General features: G+C 35.9%; 7 protein-coding genes and 8 long non-coding RNA genes across 15 annotated transcripts; 9 read left to right on the top strand and 6 right to left on the bottom strand.

The window, feature by feature from the left end:
• Nucleotides 1-8: 8 nt before the first annotated feature.
• pyk1 (pyruvate kinase) lies at nucleotides 9-1,941 on the top strand. Its single transcript, NM_001019767.3, has one exon. It carries the CDS (start codon nucleotides 142-144, stop codon nucleotides 1,669-1,671), a length of 1,530 nt encoding a protein of 509 aa, NP_594346.1. The 5' UTR covers nucleotides 9-141; the 3' UTR covers nucleotides 1,672-1,941.
• Nucleotides 756-1,930, bottom strand: SPOM_SPNCRNA.3712. Its single transcript, NR_193075.1, has one exon. It is a non-coding gene; the product is annotated as a non-coding RNA (long non-coding RNA).
• Nucleotides 1,942-2,050: 109 nt separating the features above from the next.
• On the top strand, nucleotides 2,051-2,426 carry SPOM_SPNCRNA.3711. Its single transcript, NR_193074.1, has one exon. It is a non-coding gene; the product is annotated as a non-coding RNA (long non-coding RNA).
• Nucleotides 2,427-2,559: 133 nt separating this feature from the next.
• SPOM_SPAC4H3.09 (type II fatty acid synthase subunit) lies at nucleotides 2,560-3,348 on the bottom strand. Its single transcript, NM_001019766.3, has 3 exons — nucleotides 3,107-3,348; nucleotides 2,750-2,918; nucleotides 2,560-2,669 (listed from the first exon to the last, which is right to left on the bottom strand). The coding sequence occupies exons 1-3, from the start codon at nucleotides 3,266-3,268 to the stop codon at nucleotides 2,662-2,664; spliced, it is 339 nt and encodes a 112-aa protein (NP_594345.1). The 5' UTR covers nucleotides 3,269-3,348; the 3' UTR covers nucleotides 2,560-2,661.
• SPOM_SPNCRNA.3710 lies at nucleotides 2,861-3,817 on the top strand. Its single transcript, NR_193073.1, has one exon. It is a non-coding gene; the product is annotated as a non-coding RNA (long non-coding RNA).
• On the bottom strand, nucleotides 3,548-5,103 carry SPOM_SPAC4H3.08 (3-hydroxyacyl-CoA dehydrogenase; the record flags this gene model as incomplete). Its single annotated transcript, NM_001019765.3, has 1 exon — nucleotides 3,548-5,103. One exon carries the CDS (start codon nucleotides 5,101-5,103, stop codon nucleotides 4,243-4,245), a length of 861 nt encoding a protein of 286 aa, NP_594344.1. The 3' UTR covers nucleotides 3,548-4,242.
• Nucleotides 4,013-5,202, top strand: SPOM_SPNCRNA.3709. The gene has a single exon (NR_193072.1). It is a non-coding gene; the product is annotated as a non-coding RNA (long non-coding RNA).
• Nucleotides 5,203-5,242: 40 nt separating this feature from the next.
• SPOM_SPNCRNA.940 lies at nucleotides 5,243-5,934 on the top strand. The gene has a single exon (NR_151331.1). It is a non-coding gene; the product is annotated as a non-coding RNA (long non-coding RNA).
• A 1,123-nt stretch (nucleotides 5,935-7,057) lies between these two features.
• SPOM_SPAC4H3.06 (uncharacterized protein) lies at nucleotides 7,058-9,249 on the bottom strand. Its single transcript, NM_001019763.4, has 4 exons — nucleotides 9,165-9,249; nucleotides 8,933-9,116; nucleotides 8,794-8,873; nucleotides 7,058-8,744 (listed from the first exon to the last, which is right to left on the bottom strand). Exons 1-4 carry the CDS (start codon nucleotides 9,233-9,235, stop codon nucleotides 8,684-8,686), a joined length of 396 nt encoding a protein of 131 aa, NP_594342.4. The 5' UTR covers nucleotides 9,236-9,249; the 3' UTR covers nucleotides 7,058-8,683.
• Nucleotides 7,214-8,024, top strand: rdl2 (thiosulfate sulfurtransferase Rdl2). The gene is made up of 4 exons (NM_001019764.3): nucleotides 7,214-7,402; nucleotides 7,527-7,578; nucleotides 7,628-7,847; nucleotides 7,914-8,024. Exons 1-4 carry the CDS (start codon nucleotides 7,304-7,306, stop codon nucleotides 7,969-7,971), a joined length of 429 nt encoding a protein of 142 aa, NP_594343.2. The 5' UTR covers nucleotides 7,214-7,303; the 3' UTR covers nucleotides 7,972-8,024.
• SPOM_SPNCRNA.3708 lies at nucleotides 8,955-9,173 on the top strand. The gene has a single exon (NR_193071.1). It is a non-coding gene; the product is annotated as a non-coding RNA (long non-coding RNA).
• Nucleotides 9,250-9,491: 242 nt separating the features above from the next.
• On the top strand, nucleotides 9,492-10,458 carry SPOM_SPNCRNA.3707. The gene has a single exon (NR_193070.1). It is a non-coding gene; the product is annotated as a non-coding RNA (long non-coding RNA).
• On the bottom strand, nucleotides 9,815-10,876 carry SPOM_SPNCRNA.939. The gene has a single exon (NR_151329.1). It is a non-coding gene; the product is annotated as a non-coding RNA (long non-coding RNA).
• Nucleotides 10,531-13,197, top strand: SPOM_SPAC4H3.16 (uncharacterized protein). Its single transcript, NM_001356135.2, has 3 exons — nucleotides 10,531-10,717; nucleotides 10,758-10,965; nucleotides 11,012-13,197. The coding sequence occupies exons 1-3, from the start codon at nucleotides 10,648-10,650 to the stop codon at nucleotides 11,055-11,057; spliced, it is 324 nt and encodes a 107-aa protein (NP_001343122.1). The 5' UTR covers nucleotides 10,531-10,647; the 3' UTR covers nucleotides 11,058-13,197.
• Nucleotides 10,944-14,405, bottom strand: srs2 (UvrD subfamily ATP-dependent DNA helicase). The gene is made up of 4 exons (NM_001019762.3): nucleotides 13,548-14,405; nucleotides 13,218-13,482; nucleotides 12,742-13,172; nucleotides 10,944-12,696 (listed from the first exon to the last, which is right to left on the bottom strand). Exons 1-4 carry the CDS (start codon nucleotides 13,907-13,909, stop codon nucleotides 11,091-11,093), a joined length of 2,664 nt encoding a protein of 887 aa, NP_594341.1. The 5' UTR covers nucleotides 13,910-14,405; the 3' UTR covers nucleotides 10,944-11,090.
• Between the last annotated feature and the right edge of the window lie 5 nt (nucleotides 14,406-14,410).

Below are 14,410 nucleotides of genomic sequence, written 5' to 3'. Positions count from 1 at the left end.
AAAAAGGTACCTCTACCAACCACTAAACCCACAACATCAAAGTAGCCTGCAGAAAAAAATTGAAATTGTTCTTTTTTTTCTAAAGCTCTTTATATAATACTCTCCTACATTTATTTTATCATATAATATAGGTTTTGAAAGATGTCCTCTTCTGCTGTCTCTCCTAAGCAATGGGTCGCCGGCCTCAACAGCGAGCTTGATATCCCCGCTGTCAACCGTCGTACCTCCATCATTTGCACCATTGGTCCCAAGTCCAACAACGTTGAGACCTTGTGCAAGCTCCGTGATGCTGGTATGAACATTGTTCGTATGAACTTCTCTCACGGTTCCTACGAATACCACCAATCCGTCATTGACAATGCCCGTAAGGCCTCTGCCACCAACCCTCTCTTCCCCTTGGCCATTGCCTTGGATACTAAGGGACCTGAGATTCGTACTGGTCTCACCGTTGGCGGTACTGACTACCCCATCTCCTCTGGTCACGAGATGATCTTCACCACCGACGATGCTTATGCCGAGAAGTGTAACGACAAGGTCATGTACATTGACTACAAGAACATCACCAAGGTCATTCAACCTGGCCGTATCATCTACGTTGATGATGGTATCCTTTCCTTCACTGTCATCGAGAAGGTTGATGACAAGAATTTGAAGGTCCGTGTCAACAACAACGGTAAGATCTCTTCCAAGAAGGGTGTCAACTTGCCTAAGACTGATGTCGATTTGCCCGCTTTGTCCGAGAAGGACAAGGCCGATCTCCGCTTCGGTGTCAAGAACGGTGTCGACATGATCTTTGCTTCCTTCATCCGTCGTGCTGAGGACGTTATCCACATCCGTGAAGTTTTGGGTGAGGAGGGTAAGAACATCAAGATCATCTGCAAGATCGAGAACCAACAAGGTGTTAACAACTTTGACTCTATCCTTGACGTTACCGACGGTATCATGGTTGCCCGTGGTGACTTGGGTATTGAAATCCCTGCCTCTCAAGTTTTCGTCGCCCAAAAGATGATGATTGCCAAGTGCAACATCGCTGGTAAGCCCGTTGCTTGTGCCACTCAAATGCTTGAGTCCATGACCTACAACCCTCGTCCTACTCGTGCCGAGGTTTCCGATGTTGGTAACGCCGTTCTCGATGGTGCTGACTTGGTCATGCTTTCCGGTGAGACTACCAAGGGTTCTTACCCCGTTGAAGCCGTTACCTACATGGCTGAGACTGCCCGTGTTGCTGAGGCTTCCATCCCTTACGGCAGCCTTTACCAAGAGATGTTCGGCCTCGTCCGTCGTCCTCTTGAGTGTGCTACCGAGACCACTGCTGTCGCTGCCATCGGTGCCTCCATTGAGAGTGATGCCAAGGCCATCGTTGTCTTGTCCACCAGCGGTAACACTGCTCGTCTCTGCTCCAAGTACCGTCCTTCTATCCCCATTGTTATGGTTACTCGTTGCCCTCAAAGAGCTCGTCAATCTCACCTCAACCGTGGTGTCTACCCCGTCATCTACGAGAAGGAGCCTCTTTCTGACTGGCAAAAGGATGTTGACGCTCGTGTTGCCTACGGTTGCCAACAAGCTTACAAGATGAACATCCTCAAGAAGGGTGACAAGATCATTGTCCTTCAAGGTGCCGTTGGTGGTAAGGGTCACACCTCCATCTTCCGTCTTACCGTTGCCGAGTAAGCTGATTATGACGATCCAGTGATTTGCGAAGCCAGGATTTCTTAGGGCTTTGGAATGTAAGCTTCAATTTTCGAGTGTGGGCCGTGCTGGTACAGGTGATTTCTTCTTTTTTTTGTTGAGAGGATTTATAGCATACATGGTTCGCAGAACAGTTGATGTTTCTTTTTTTGTCTTTTTTTTGGCAATTTCAATTTTAATATTAGAAAATAACTAGACTTTTATGACTTTAGCTTATATACCAGAATATCGCATAAGCTGTTTTATAAGAAATTTTTTATGTGCTTTGTAGTATGGCTAGTTTTTGTTGTATAGTAGTGATTGTTGTATTGCATTAGTATATCGGTGTGGAACTTTAATGATTTCAAGTTTGTGTATTTTCATCGGGCGAAAAGTGCCTGATGAAACTAGTTGTGTTTGTCATATTGTCTCTAGTATCTCAGCAATTGGAAAAATAGTCGTACTGAATGCATGCTTATATCGATGAATAAGCAATTTTACCATTAGTTAGCCAAAAAAATTGTTGGTATTATTATGCCGTTTCCTGTCTCTCAAAAATATATGAGAAGCTTAGCTAAGCCAGAGCAATGGGAATTGATATACCACGAATTAAAGGAGTATTTATACACACTTGTATATCAGTGCTCAATTTTCGAACAATTTCATCGTAGTTGCGTGAACAATGCAAATTAAGAGGTTATGCATTCTTGCAACAAGTTGTATTTTACACTACAAGTAATAGGAACGTAGATTCTGAAGAGATAAAATGCAGAACTACATTTAAAAATCAATATTATAAAATGAAGAAGGAAAAAAAATTTGGTCAACAGCCAAAGTATAAGTATATTCAACAATACATGGCAAGAAAATCTTCATTGAAAATACAAAAGATGAGAGAGAATGAGGAATTAATTGTTCTGATTCATAAGCCTACCAATTGGATAAAATCAATATCTATCTAGTCAAGTATACTTGAAAGACCAGATGGATTATTTATTTTGCTGTATAAAGTTAGTACGTAGAAGCAGTAGGAAAAGATATAGGCTAGACGCTACGTTTCAGGAGAAAAAAAAGTTCATACCTTCGGGGTTTTTTGTAATATACGAGATGGCATCCCCGACTGAAGTAATTTCATCTGCATCCTTATCAGGAATTTGAATGCTAAATTCTTCTTCGATAGCCATAACGACCTCGACAGCATCTAAAGAATCAAGACCCAAGTCATTCGCAAATGTTGATGTAGGTGTGACCTGAATGGTTAGAGAGAATGCATAGGGGTAAAGAGAAAAAACAAAGATAACATTAACCTAAAAAATTTTTTCGTAAATTCAAGCCGACGACTTTTACAATGAGTCTTGAAATTGGAAATAACAAAAATGTTAAGATCCAAAATTACACATAGAGTGAAAAAAAACAACTGAATGAATGCAAAACATACCTTTTTAGGGTCCTGAATTTTGTCAAAGGAAGAAACAACTTTAAGGATTCGTTTTTCAGCATCAGGGCGAGCAACGCTATAAAATCGCAAAGGTTGAAATTTGGGAATCACCGGCCTAACTGCGGAAATAAAGCGCAACTGGGAAGAAAAACGGGAAAGCATTTTATTTCTAAACAACTAGCAAAGCACTTAACAATGAATTTGCAATTTCCGCTATTATCTTTTAATAGGTGGTAGATGACAAAGATGATGATGTCCCACAATTGTATTAGAATACGAATGGGTAGGCTAAGAATGAGATAAGGATTCGTTACAACACGTTAACTGGGTATTTGAAATTTGAAATTTAAGAATATTAAATGTTTGAGTATAGTAACTATTTAATTTTACTTTAGTCATCATTTTTTGTAGAATAGTTAAATATTTTTCAACACTCTACTCTCATTGTCTTGGAAAATGACTCATGCTTCTCTAGTTACTCTGTTTCTACCATTTTGACAAGCACGTGTATGGCAGTATATGAAGAAAATAACAATTTGGTATTCCAACTTTTTTTTAATCAAATGATTCATACTAAGTTAGTTAGTCTTTAATGAAAGAGCAACGAAGAGTGAATTAATTACAAAGCAGGGGGAAGGAAATAATAATATTTTCCTCAGTTGAAAAAGAGTATCTATGTAAATTTTGAATGGATTTCCTACCTGCACAAATGCATTTCAAGGAGTTCATACAAGTATTTAAATGCCTAAATAAGAGATGATTTATGAACCATACAAACTTGTTTTACAATAGCTTAAGGACAAAAAAATATTTTTAGTTAGTCACTGTTTACAGTGTATAACCGTAGATATCCGTAATTCTAAAGGTATAAATAAAATCATAAACATTCTTCATGCTATGAAAGCAAAGATAGAGGAAATTAAAAGGTTTCTTCACTGTTCATCCATTTCCATATACTGGAACCAAAATAGCTATCATAAATCATGCATTGTCTTCATGAGAATGAACATCTCAAAAGTATATGAAAGTACAACTTCAACAATCATCCGGATCAGCAAAATTAAATTGCTGCATTATTCATTTCAAACCAAAAAAGTAATAGACGACAGTAAATGAACGTCGTCTTCCTTTAAAATTTAATTGTTAATCACAGTTCCACCGTTAGGATGAAGAGTTTGGCCTGTCATGTAACCACCATCTGAGCATGCAAGGAAAAGGTAGCAAGAAGCAACCTCAACAGGCTGTCCCATACGTCCAAGAGGAACTTGGTCAGAAAGTTCAATCTTCTCCTTGGGAAATGTGGAGCTAACGAGAGGTGTGTAGATGGGACCAGGAGCAACGGCATTCACACGAATACCATGCTGCGCATATTGATTGCTCAACCCCCGAGTAAATGCGGTAATGGCACCCTTAGTGGATGTGTAGTCTAGTAAATCAGGTCGTCCTACATAAGCGTTGATGCTGGAACAATTGACAATTGAACTTCCGCTCTTCATATGCGAAATAGCGGCCTTGGTGACCCAGAAAAAGGAGAAGATGTTCGTTTTAAAAGTGAGATCCCATTGTTCATCGTCGATATCTTCAATGGATTGAGCGACCTGTTGATATGCGATGTTGTTCACCAATACATCGATCCAACCCAGCTTCTTTAGAGCAAAATCAACCAAATCCCTACAGTTATCAGACTTGTCAAGTTTTCCCTCCCATATCCAACAATTTCTTCCTTCACGTTCAATTAAATCTCTCGTAACTTCTGCATCGTCTCTTTCTTCTGGAAGGCATGATATAACGAGATCAGATCCCTCTCTGGCAAACATCACCGCTGCTGCTTTACCAATACCAGAGTCTCCTCCTGTGAGCAATGTCTTTTTCTCTGCAAGTTTCCCTGATCCGACATGTACCCGTCCATCACAATATCTGAGAAGTGATGGTTCAGGATCTAAGTCGGCATGCTTGCCAGGCCATTTTTGAGTTTGTGTGCTAGGAACAGGATCCATTTTATTAATGTTTTTTTAATAAAGTCGCAGTTATTTAGTTAGTTAGTCAGTCGTAGTAAATTGGAAATATATTAAGGCGCACGTCTATCTCTATATATAATATATTTTTTTTATTTTTTGTCGGAGAACATCCATTTACGTTTCTATGTCATAATCCCCTGATGTATAGGAAATGAACGTAATTTCGAGAGAGAAATCCATTCTCGACAATCTATTCATTCCGCCTAATATTTTTATTCATTCCGCATAGTACTAGAAGCGTGGGAACGGTGTTCCGCCGCTTTGCAATCTCTTTAATTGATATGAGTTAACTTTATACTTCATCCGCCTGCGATTCAAGGTTCGCTTGTATTCAGCAGTTGCGGCTCGATCAGGAGTCTCGTAATCCAGGATTTCGTAAATTATGGCATTGTGATCATGGATCATTAAAAAAAAAATTAAATGTTGTAAAGGTGAATTGAAACGAAAGACAACCATCATTTCAAGCTAAACCTCAATCCAACATCCAAAGAATCAACTAAGACCTAACCGGTATTCACTCTTTAATATGATATCCCCTCTTTATCAGTGATGTTTTCGGGTATCGCAATTATGAAGTAAGTCATTCTTCATAATATTTGATTTCGATGGAAAAAAAGCGCAAAAAAAAAAGAGGAAGAAAATATTAACTAAATCAAAACAGTACGTAATTGGTATTCACAGTTGGATTAAAAGTCTGCTTAAGGAAATTAGCTATTAGCACTAGTTAGCTATGATCAACCGCCGACTGTTGTATTCGGTACCGAGCGACAAGGTTGGTACAATAAGGGACTAAGTGAATGAATGAAATTAATGAAAGCGAATGAATAAGGTAAATATTAATTTAATGGGTGAATTGTAAATAAATTATATTGAGTATTCGAGTGAAACAGATGAACTGTATCGAATTAACCGTTCATATATTTGTCCATAAAAGATTGTAAACCAGAGAGGTATCTTAAACACTGAATCTTACTGACCTTCATTTTTACAAGTTTTTATTTTCCTTCATCCATTGCAATCATTCATTTCGGATGATTGAATTGGAAAACATTGCCAATATGATTATTTAGGTTCATTATTTTATATATTTATTTATTGGCATAAAATTTTTACTACTAGTTTTTCTGCCGCTAAAAGAAACAATAATTTATTCTAGATATAAATTTCTTTTTTTATTTTTTATATTTTAATGGACGCATGTGAATCACTTTTCCATTTGAAATTTCAATTTTCAATAATATGCTGCTACCTTAGAACTTGCAATATTAAAATTGATGCGAAATCTTAGTAAACGTAATATCATGTGCAATACAATCAAAAGTGATTTGAACTGTGACCTAATATCAAAGGTGGACTTACAACCTGTTTTCTAATTGTACTGGCAAATTTAAACATCATGCTTACGTTAAACCTAGCGTTTCTCCATTGCGAGAATATCAGCACTCATAAAAATTTGTGTACTGTGATTTTTTTCCTATTACATTAGCATTGAAGCATGCCATGACATTACAGTACAGTGCATTTCAGGCCCGACGAGAAAAAATAAATAAATAAACTTACGTATACATCTATATAAATCAGCGTCGTATGAATTCCTGTTTTCTCCTAATGATAAAACAAACAACTGTAGCTCAATTGAAAATTAGAGTGCTTGTTTCTGTCAGTGTATTTCCAACAAACATAATTTTATGAATAACAAATTATCCATAAAATGCTTTTTGGTAAATCCATATGCTACCTCCATATAGTAATATACACAATTAAAGATCCGCAATTTTAAAGAACTGTGCCAAAGACGTACGTACAGTTCTATTCTATGAACTTATATACTGAATATGTAATTGTTTAAAAGTGAAACATAGAAAATGCGGCAACTTCATTTTTCCCGATGGATGAATCGCTCTTTTCTTGAATAGTAACTTTAAAAACTACCGTTTTAAAAAAGAAAAATATTATTGAAAAATCTCGAAAATACAAAGATCCATTTCATTTATTGATTCCTCTGAACACAAGCCCCTATAACACTTCAAACCTGCCGATTTCGTAATAGCGATCGTTCATATAATCATACTACTCACCGATCACGCTTATACCACTACCGTCAACTGTGGGAATCTGAGATTTAACCTGCCTGCTGAAAGGGGCCATCTAGCTGTAATAAACCTTGTTTTCACCCATAATGTTTTCTAAAACTCTTTCCGTATCTCGCCTCCTGATGACCCGCTCTTTCTACAGTTCTACAGTAGTTAAGAATGTCAGCATCTTTGATTTCGAAAAGGTAAACCAACATAGGAATACGTTTGCTTTCATATGCGATGTTTTCTGGTTAAAGCTAAGTTTTACACTTCGCTACTCTACTCTCCAAGTATTTTGGAATTATTAACGGTACTAACTTGAAATAGGTTTATAACCTTAGTAAAAGACCAACTGGCGACAAATCCACCGTTTTAATTGGTAAGGACAATACAATAGTGAGTTAAAACTTATTCTGCTAACATGTCAGACGTTCGTGAGCCCGATGAATTTAAGCAAGGTGCAATCGAAACTTCTTATAATTTACCTGTTGGAAAAATCGAGGAAGCCATGAAACTTAGTGACGAGGAGTTTTCCAAGACTTATGGATTCAGCAAACCCGTTTTTGAGGACAACGTTGTAGTTTACTGTCGCTCTGGTAGAAGAAGTACGACCGCTTCTGACATTCTCACCAAACTCGGCTATAAAAAGTATGTTTGTATAGGTGAACAATTCCACTTAATTTCGAGAACAGTGTTCAAAAACTAACCTTTTAGTATTGGAAACTACACTGGCTCATGGCTTGAGTGGTCCGACAAAATTAAGTCTAAGTGAGGGTAGACTCGAACGCTTTCCAGCCTTCTCACCCATTACGTTACCTTTTAGTTTTATATGTAGTTTAAGTTTCTAGAGTTGAATGCATGCATCGTATGCTTGCTCACCATTTTTAGATGATAAGTAAGGTGTACTTAGAAAACAAAAACAATTTTACTGCAATGTAACAATAAGGTGAATTGAACTATGATAAGTTACTTACTCAAGCGATTTATTCCTTCGCATTTCTATTGTCAAAGACTTCGACGAAAGGGTAAAGCTGTAAATACATTGGAAGCTATTAATATGGGAAAATATATTTTGAGACAGTCATTGTAGTTAATTCCGGGTTTAGAAAGAACACCTCCAAATTCAATTAAACTAGGGAATACAGTTCAAGCACGTGTTAAAGATAACTCTAAGAAATTAGTTTTCGAACAACCAGGTGGAATTAAAATTGATGGGTTTTTGACATTTAAAGGCTTGAAGAATACTATTCATACCTTGCCGGTTTGCTCAAAACGCGAATAACATTTTTTTCTTTTGCACTGAATGTTACAATCTCAATTACAAGTATGATTAGAAAGGAGACCTTTGAACTGACTGTCCCCTAAATTTCTAATGTAGAATTTTTACTTTCTCTAAATTTAAGAAAATTCAGAATCATACTTCATAATGTTACTCTTGCTAAAGAGAAAACTTGGATATGCCATAGTAATTAAACCAATTTTCTTCATATTTCATCCTTCATATTTTGTAAGATATCGTTGATTTCTTTAGAAAGTGAAGAAAGTCTAATAATTATTTGTTAGTTATATCTGGATAATTCAATTTTCAATTTACCTAGCTTCCAATTCTGAAATTTGCGTATTCTCAACTGGTGAATTAGTAGAAACAACTTTTAACTGCTCAAGTTTGACGGTCTGCAAATATTATACATTGTAAGTAACTTGCATAGAAAGATTTATGAAAAAAAATTTACCGCTTGTAGCTTAGAGCGCTCTTTTTCCTGTAAAGAATCCACCAATAGTTTAAGCTCCTTAGTAAGAGATGCTTGATAGTTTCGAATATCAGAAGAAACTTCATTTAAACCTTCAGTCACCAGTTGAACAATTATGCCCATTTGCTCAAGTCCAATTTTTTTCTCTTGATTTGCATTGAGAGCACTACCTTTGTTAGACCTATTTTATTTATATATCTTTGAAAATACTTACTCCTCCAGTTCTTTGTATAACTGAGCTCTCGTTTCTTGAGCTCGCAATATTTTATTTACAGTTTCCTCCATATCTGGTAAATGATACATTAAGAGTTAATTGTCTCAGATATATAGTCCACCTTTGCAATCAAGTAAAACTGTTTGTAATTTTCCTTCGACATAACATACTTATAGTAATATGACTCTTATTATTTATAGTTATTGTTACAAAATATAGTCGTTATTAAGTAATTGAATCATATTCTAACACAGCGTATACTATAGCAAAAAAGATTCAGAAAAAACGTTTTCTATAATGAAAAGGATTGAATAATTAATTAATTAACTGTCCAATTTATCAGGTTTCCAATGTTTTGATTTACAAGTACAAACTTCAAGTGAATGACATTTAAGAGGTCTATTAGAAAAGAGCGTGTTAATAGACCTAATTCTTTTTGATGGAAAATATCTATTAAAACATATGTCTACGTCGTGTGTACCTACTGAAAAGCCTACTGTAATAACTAATCCATTTTGCTATTCACAATGTTCAAACAATCTTTGACAAGTTAATATACGTCTACACGTGACAACTTTATTAATATCCTATAGTTCAATACCATCAACTATTTCCCGAATAACATTTGAGATCCTACTAAATTGTGAATTGTTCAGTCTGGTCAAACATGGAGACATAATGTATAATTACAGATTAAATAGCAGCACTAAAAGAATCAGAAGTATAAGAGGTTTTTACCTTAAATAAATTGATTGAGAATTATAATTTTCTGTAGGCTATCTTCTCTGATTGCCTCTTTCTTACTTTGGTTAAGCAAGACAACCCCTCTGTACTTTCCATATAGAAGCTGCAAAACCAAGGTTTCCTCTCCTTTCTCATAGAATATCTAGGAGGATTGTCTGCAAATCTATGTAGAACATCTGTATCTCCTCGGCTTTGACATGGCTTTCTATGGTTTATACTGTTCATATCTGCACATTCACATTTGTTTATCGTATACTCAAATCAGACATCAGAAAGACTTCTTTATTTCAGTGAATCCTTCCTGATTTCATACTTCAGCCTTTGAAGGTATGACCCATGAATTTCAATGAGCTGGACAAGGCATTTCGAAGGAGCACTTACTGATAAATGTAAAAACATTAAGAAAATATTACTCAATTTAAGTTTAAATGAGCCTTAATCTAGCTATATTTGCTTTACCTTAACACATTCATTTCAGCAATTTCATTTTGACTTACGAAATGTATTAATAAGGACGATTTGTATTTTTTTCGAATATATACAGGGTTCAAAAATGCATTTAGTGCTATATTTTGACAAGAAGTATCGCCTATTTGACCATTCCTGTACAGTCCATTAGACCATGCACTAGCCATCTAGTCCGCGTTCCACAAAAACAAAACAACACCTCGATAAGGCTTTAAGAGGGTAGAACAACGTGTCACATTTTTTTGAAACTCGAAGTATCCGAGATTTAGCTATGAAAAGATGTCGTTCTGAACATGTTCCTAGTAGGTTACCAAGAAAGAAGTGTAAAAATCATTTGGATAGTAAGTGAAGAATTTAGCGATTTTTTACTAAGCTTCTAAGTGAGATCTTTTCTTAGTTTGTTTGCAAGCAAAAAAAGTAATGCCCATGATGCCTCTTCTATCGTTTTAAATGAAAAGGTTAATTTTGTTACTGACAATGACCATCTGCCTTCATCTACCGGTGTTTGCGAATTTTGTGATAACGTATTATATCTTTCTACATGTGATCGCTGCCAACGAAATATTTGTCGAAACTGTAGTACTCTAATGTAAGTTTATTATCTGTATCTATTTTCAAGCTGACATTATATGTAGGTATTTTAAAGAAAACACCGTAGCAAGGTGTTTAGATTGTCTATAAATATAATACGTGATTTTGTACAACATGATATGACTATAACATTCGTGAAACTCGTAGCCTTACACCCAATCGTTTTCTCGAACCAGCAGGACGGGCACTCGCGACCTTAGTATTTGATTGATTAAGGTCAGTATGTTGCACAACATCTTGGTGACCTTCCCTCAACGTTCTATTTATTACCTGATCTTTCGTAGAAGGACCTCTACCAAGATTTTGTCTGACGCTGCTCATGAAAGAAGCGTTTGTCGTTGAGGCTCTTGTCGATACAATACGATTGACAGTTTCAAAACTTCGATCATTTAAATCTTTATTTGCAACCATTATGCTTGCGGACCTTGACGGCTCAGAAATCTCTACATCTGAATCGATTGGTTGTTTTTTCTCAAACCAACTTCGTATATCGGTTTTCGATCTCTTGGCATTATGTTTTCTAAAATTTGTTTCATCTTTATTATAGTCATTGACACTTTTGACTCGTTCTCTCTTTTTCAATTCTGCCTCAGCTAGAACACGACAGCATTGGAAGCCCAAGTTTTCGAATTTAGTTCCGTTATGATTTGCATTTGAACCAATACCGCTTAAATTAGTTATTTTCCCATAAGATTTCCGACCCAATATGGTTCCAATTTCAGAAGCAATCTTTTCATTAAAAACTATTTCACTTTCCATCACCCATCTTTTCATTTCTTCTCCTTTTAAAAATGGACTGACGTCCTGTACATTGTCTGAGTTCTGCATATCTGCAAACATTCCAGTGACGCTTTTAAAGGAAGATAGATACAGTAGCGCCTGTGCACGTGTGGCACCGACATATAGCAGCCTTCTTTCCTCGTCGAGGTCGTCTGAACGAGAATGAGGGATAATATTTTCACAAAGACAAGGTAAAAATACAACAGGCCACTCTAAACCCTTAGCTGCGTGAAGGGTTGAAATGGTAACCTTCTGAGATTCGCCCTCTTTCTGTTCTTCATTCACAAGAGCGATTTGAGTCAAAAAATTCTGCAATAGAACAATTGTTGATATTTTGTAATCTAATTCATAGAATATACAAGATATGTTATCGCTTTGTTGTACAAGCTCCATTACATTTTCCCATTTTTCTTCGACAGTTTCTTTATTTTTCCGAACCAGGTATTCGTAATATTTAATCTCAGAAAGTATTCCCAAAAGTAAATCACTAAGAGTTGCTGAGTGCCCATTAGACAAGTAACGATTTTCAAGTTTGGAGATTGAACAAAGAAAAGACTTTAAAGACTTTAGAAAACTCTTGTCATTTCTTTGAGAAAGTAAAATATTTTCATTCTTTACTTCATTTAAAGTTTGCCAAAAGGTCAATCCTCTTCTTTCACTTTCGAAAATAATACGGTCGATTTTTGTTTTGCCAATATTTCTAGGAGGGACATTGATGACACGAATTAAAGAAGTCGAATCTTTGTTAGCTAGGACTCTCAAGTAAGCTATTAAGTCTCGAATCTCTTCTCTATCAAAAAACTTGTTAACTCCAACCATGCGGTAGGGCACACCAAGTTCGGAAAGTGCATGTTCTAAACTTCTTGTAAGGCTGGAGGACCTTACAAGGATTGCGATATCGTTATAAAATATAAGCTCTGGACAAGAACCTACTATACGTTTAATTTCTCTAAAGAATCGTTAGTAAACTTTCATGCAATGAAGCCATACGAACCTTGCGATCCAGTAAGATTCTTTATTGTTAGTTTCAAACAATCGGTAATGAGGCTTTAAGGAAGAGATGTGATTACTTTTGAGCCCCTTCTTAGGCCTGCTTTTGTCCTGTGAAATGATAGACAGTGCTAATTCAAGTATAGGTTTAGCTGAACGGTAATTTCTTTCCAAATGAAGCACTTGGGTACCTTCAAAGTCTTCAGACATTTGGTTTAAGTTCCTAATTTCAGCACTTCGAAATCCATAGATTGATTGATCGGGATCGCCAACAATCGTGATATCTGAATTTTGCAATGCCAAAAGCTTAACAAGAAAATATTGGATTTTGCTAGTATCTTGAAATTCATCGATTAAAATATGTTTTATATTCCTCACACAATCTGGTTGCTTTTGAAGTAATAAAATAAAGTTTAAAAGCAAATCATCAAAATCCTAAATAGTTAGATATATACATACAACTTTATGCTTGTTACGTACCGCTAAATTGTTCTTCCATAAGGAAGTTTGATAAAGTCTATACAATTCAACAGATTGATGGCTTTGAAGCTCTTTAGGTGGTTCTTCCAGACCATTAATCAAACTCAACTGATCCATTCCAGGTTTAACAAGAAGACCGTTGGACTTTAATTTAGTTATGCGATTTAGAGCATTCTGAGGAGTCAATTCTTGTCCTCTAATACCAGAAGCAATCGGATTTTTAGCTTTCTTGAGAGAGTCTAAAAGTCGCTTCATAATAGCTTGACTAAATAGATCAGCAATGGTTGAAAGTGGAGAAGTAAAAGTTAGAAAAGTGTAAACAAGACATACGTATCATTTCTGTCAGCAATCAACCAATTTGAGGATAGCCCTATATGCTTGCCATATTTAACCAAATACTTGTACGCTATAGAATGAAACGTCCCAGAAATAAGCTTAGAGGCTTCACTATTCCCCAAAATAGCTTCAATTCTGAGCTTTATTTCATTTGCGGCTTTGTTCGTAAAGGTGGCTATAATTAAATCTTCGGCTGCAATATGGTTCTTTTGAAGTAAATAGGCTACTCGAGCGGTAAGAACACGGGTTTTTCCAGACCCAGGACCGGCTAAAATTTGAGTATACTTATGAGGACTCTGAACACTAATCCTTTGTTCTTCATTCAGAAACTTCAAGTATGATGATTTCGTTTCCATAATTGAGAAGAACAAAACACTCAACCGACAGCTTCAAATGTATATTTTAAAAAAGTGAGAAATAGGAAAACAATGCAAAGATTTTTGGCCAAACACGGTCTTTTCCGATGAGTTGTCGGGTAATAAATATTAAATTGTGAAACGATGACACGTCAAACTAAGAAAATTAACAAATACTTATTATTTTAACGAAAGCATAGCATAGGTGAAATAATTTAGAAGATCAACCCTTATTTAGTTGAAAACAACACTTGCAATTTCTTAGTATTCTCGATTGACCTACCAGCGCGAAAGGGCTGATACACGGATACGAAAAAGATTTTAATCCACCTGTTTTTACTACAAGAAATTTGAGTAAATCGTGAACGTATAACAAATGAAAGCCTTTCAATTCAGTATTCTTAAGTAATGATTTTATTGTGTGAAAACCTGATTTTGCGATTGTCTTAGTCTTGTGTTTCGACCTCCCAAAAGTGGTGTTAGTGCAGCAAAACGCAAATG

The sequence above is a fragment of the Schizosaccharomyces pombe genome (genome assembly GCF_000002945.2).
Source record: "Schizosaccharomyces pombe strain 972h- genome assembly, chromosome: I".
In the NCBI taxonomy this organism is placed as follows: domain Eukaryota; kingdom Fungi; phylum Ascomycota; class Schizosaccharomycetes; order Schizosaccharomycetales; family Schizosaccharomycetaceae; genus Schizosaccharomyces; species Schizosaccharomyces pombe.
The sequence above is the reverse complement of the archived record's forward strand: the minus strand, read 5'-3'. Positions and strand labels throughout refer to the sequence as shown.

Bases quoted from the DNA above. Each gene is read 5' to 3' on its own strand.
- pyk1 (NM_001019767.3), top strand. From the start codon at position 142: ATGTCCTCTTCTGCTGTCTCTCCTAAGCAATGGGTCGCCGGCCTCAAC.
- SPOM_SPAC4H3.09 (NM_001019766.3), bottom strand. From the start codon at position 3,268: ATGCTTTCCCGTTTTTCTTCCCAGTTGCGCTTTATTTCCGCAGTTAGG. The intron at 2,919-3,106 runs GTATGTTTTGCA...CTAACCATTCAG, and splicing joins AAATTCAGGACCCTAAAAAG to GTCACACCTACATCAACATT.
- rdl2 (NM_001019764.3), top strand. From the start codon at position 7,304: ATGTTTTCTAAAACTCTTTCCGTATCTCGCCTCCTGATGACCCGCTCT. The intron at 7,579-7,627 runs GTAAGGACAATA...CTAACATGTCAG, and splicing joins CAAATCCACCGTTTTAATTG to ACGTTCGTGAGCCCGATGAA. The intron at 7,848-7,913 runs GTATGTTTGTAT...CTAACCTTTTAG, and splicing joins ACCAAACTCGGCTATAAAAA to TATTGGAAACTACACTGGCT.
- SPOM_SPAC4H3.06 (NM_001019763.4), bottom strand. From the start codon at position 9,235: ATGGAGGAAACTGTAAATAAAATATTGCGAGCTCAAGAAACGAGAGCT. The intron at 9,117-9,164 runs GTAAGTATTTTC...TAACAAAGGTAG, and splicing joins TTATACAAAGAACTGGAGGA to TGCTCTCAATGCAAATCAAG. The intron at 8,745-8,793 runs GTAAATTGAAAA...AATAATTATTAG, and splicing joins ATTTCAGAATTGGAAGCTAG to ACTTTCTTCACTTTCTAAAG.
- SPOM_SPAC4H3.16 (NM_001356135.2), top strand. From the start codon at position 10,648: ATGAAAAGATGTCGTTCTGAACATGTTCCTAGTAGGTTACCAAGAAAG. The intron at 10,718-10,757 runs GTAAGTGAAGAA...TAAGCTTCTAAG, and splicing joins GTGTAAAAATCATTTGGATA to TGAGATCTTTTCTTAGTTTG. The intron at 10,966-11,011 runs GTAAGTTTATTA...CATTATATGTAG, and splicing joins CGAAACTGTAGTACTCTAAT to GTATTTTAAAGAAAACACCG.
- srs2 (NM_001019762.3), bottom strand. From the start codon at position 13,909: ATGGAAACGAAATCATCATACTTGAAGTTTCTGAATGAAGAACAAAGG. The intron at 13,483-13,547 runs GTATGTCTTGTT...TGATCTATTTAG, and splicing joins ATTGCTGACAGAAATGATAC to TCAAGCTATTATGAAGCGAC. The intron at 13,173-13,217 runs GTACGTAACAAG...CTAACTATTTAG, and splicing joins TATGGAAGAACAATTTAGCG to GATTTTGATGATTTGCTTTT.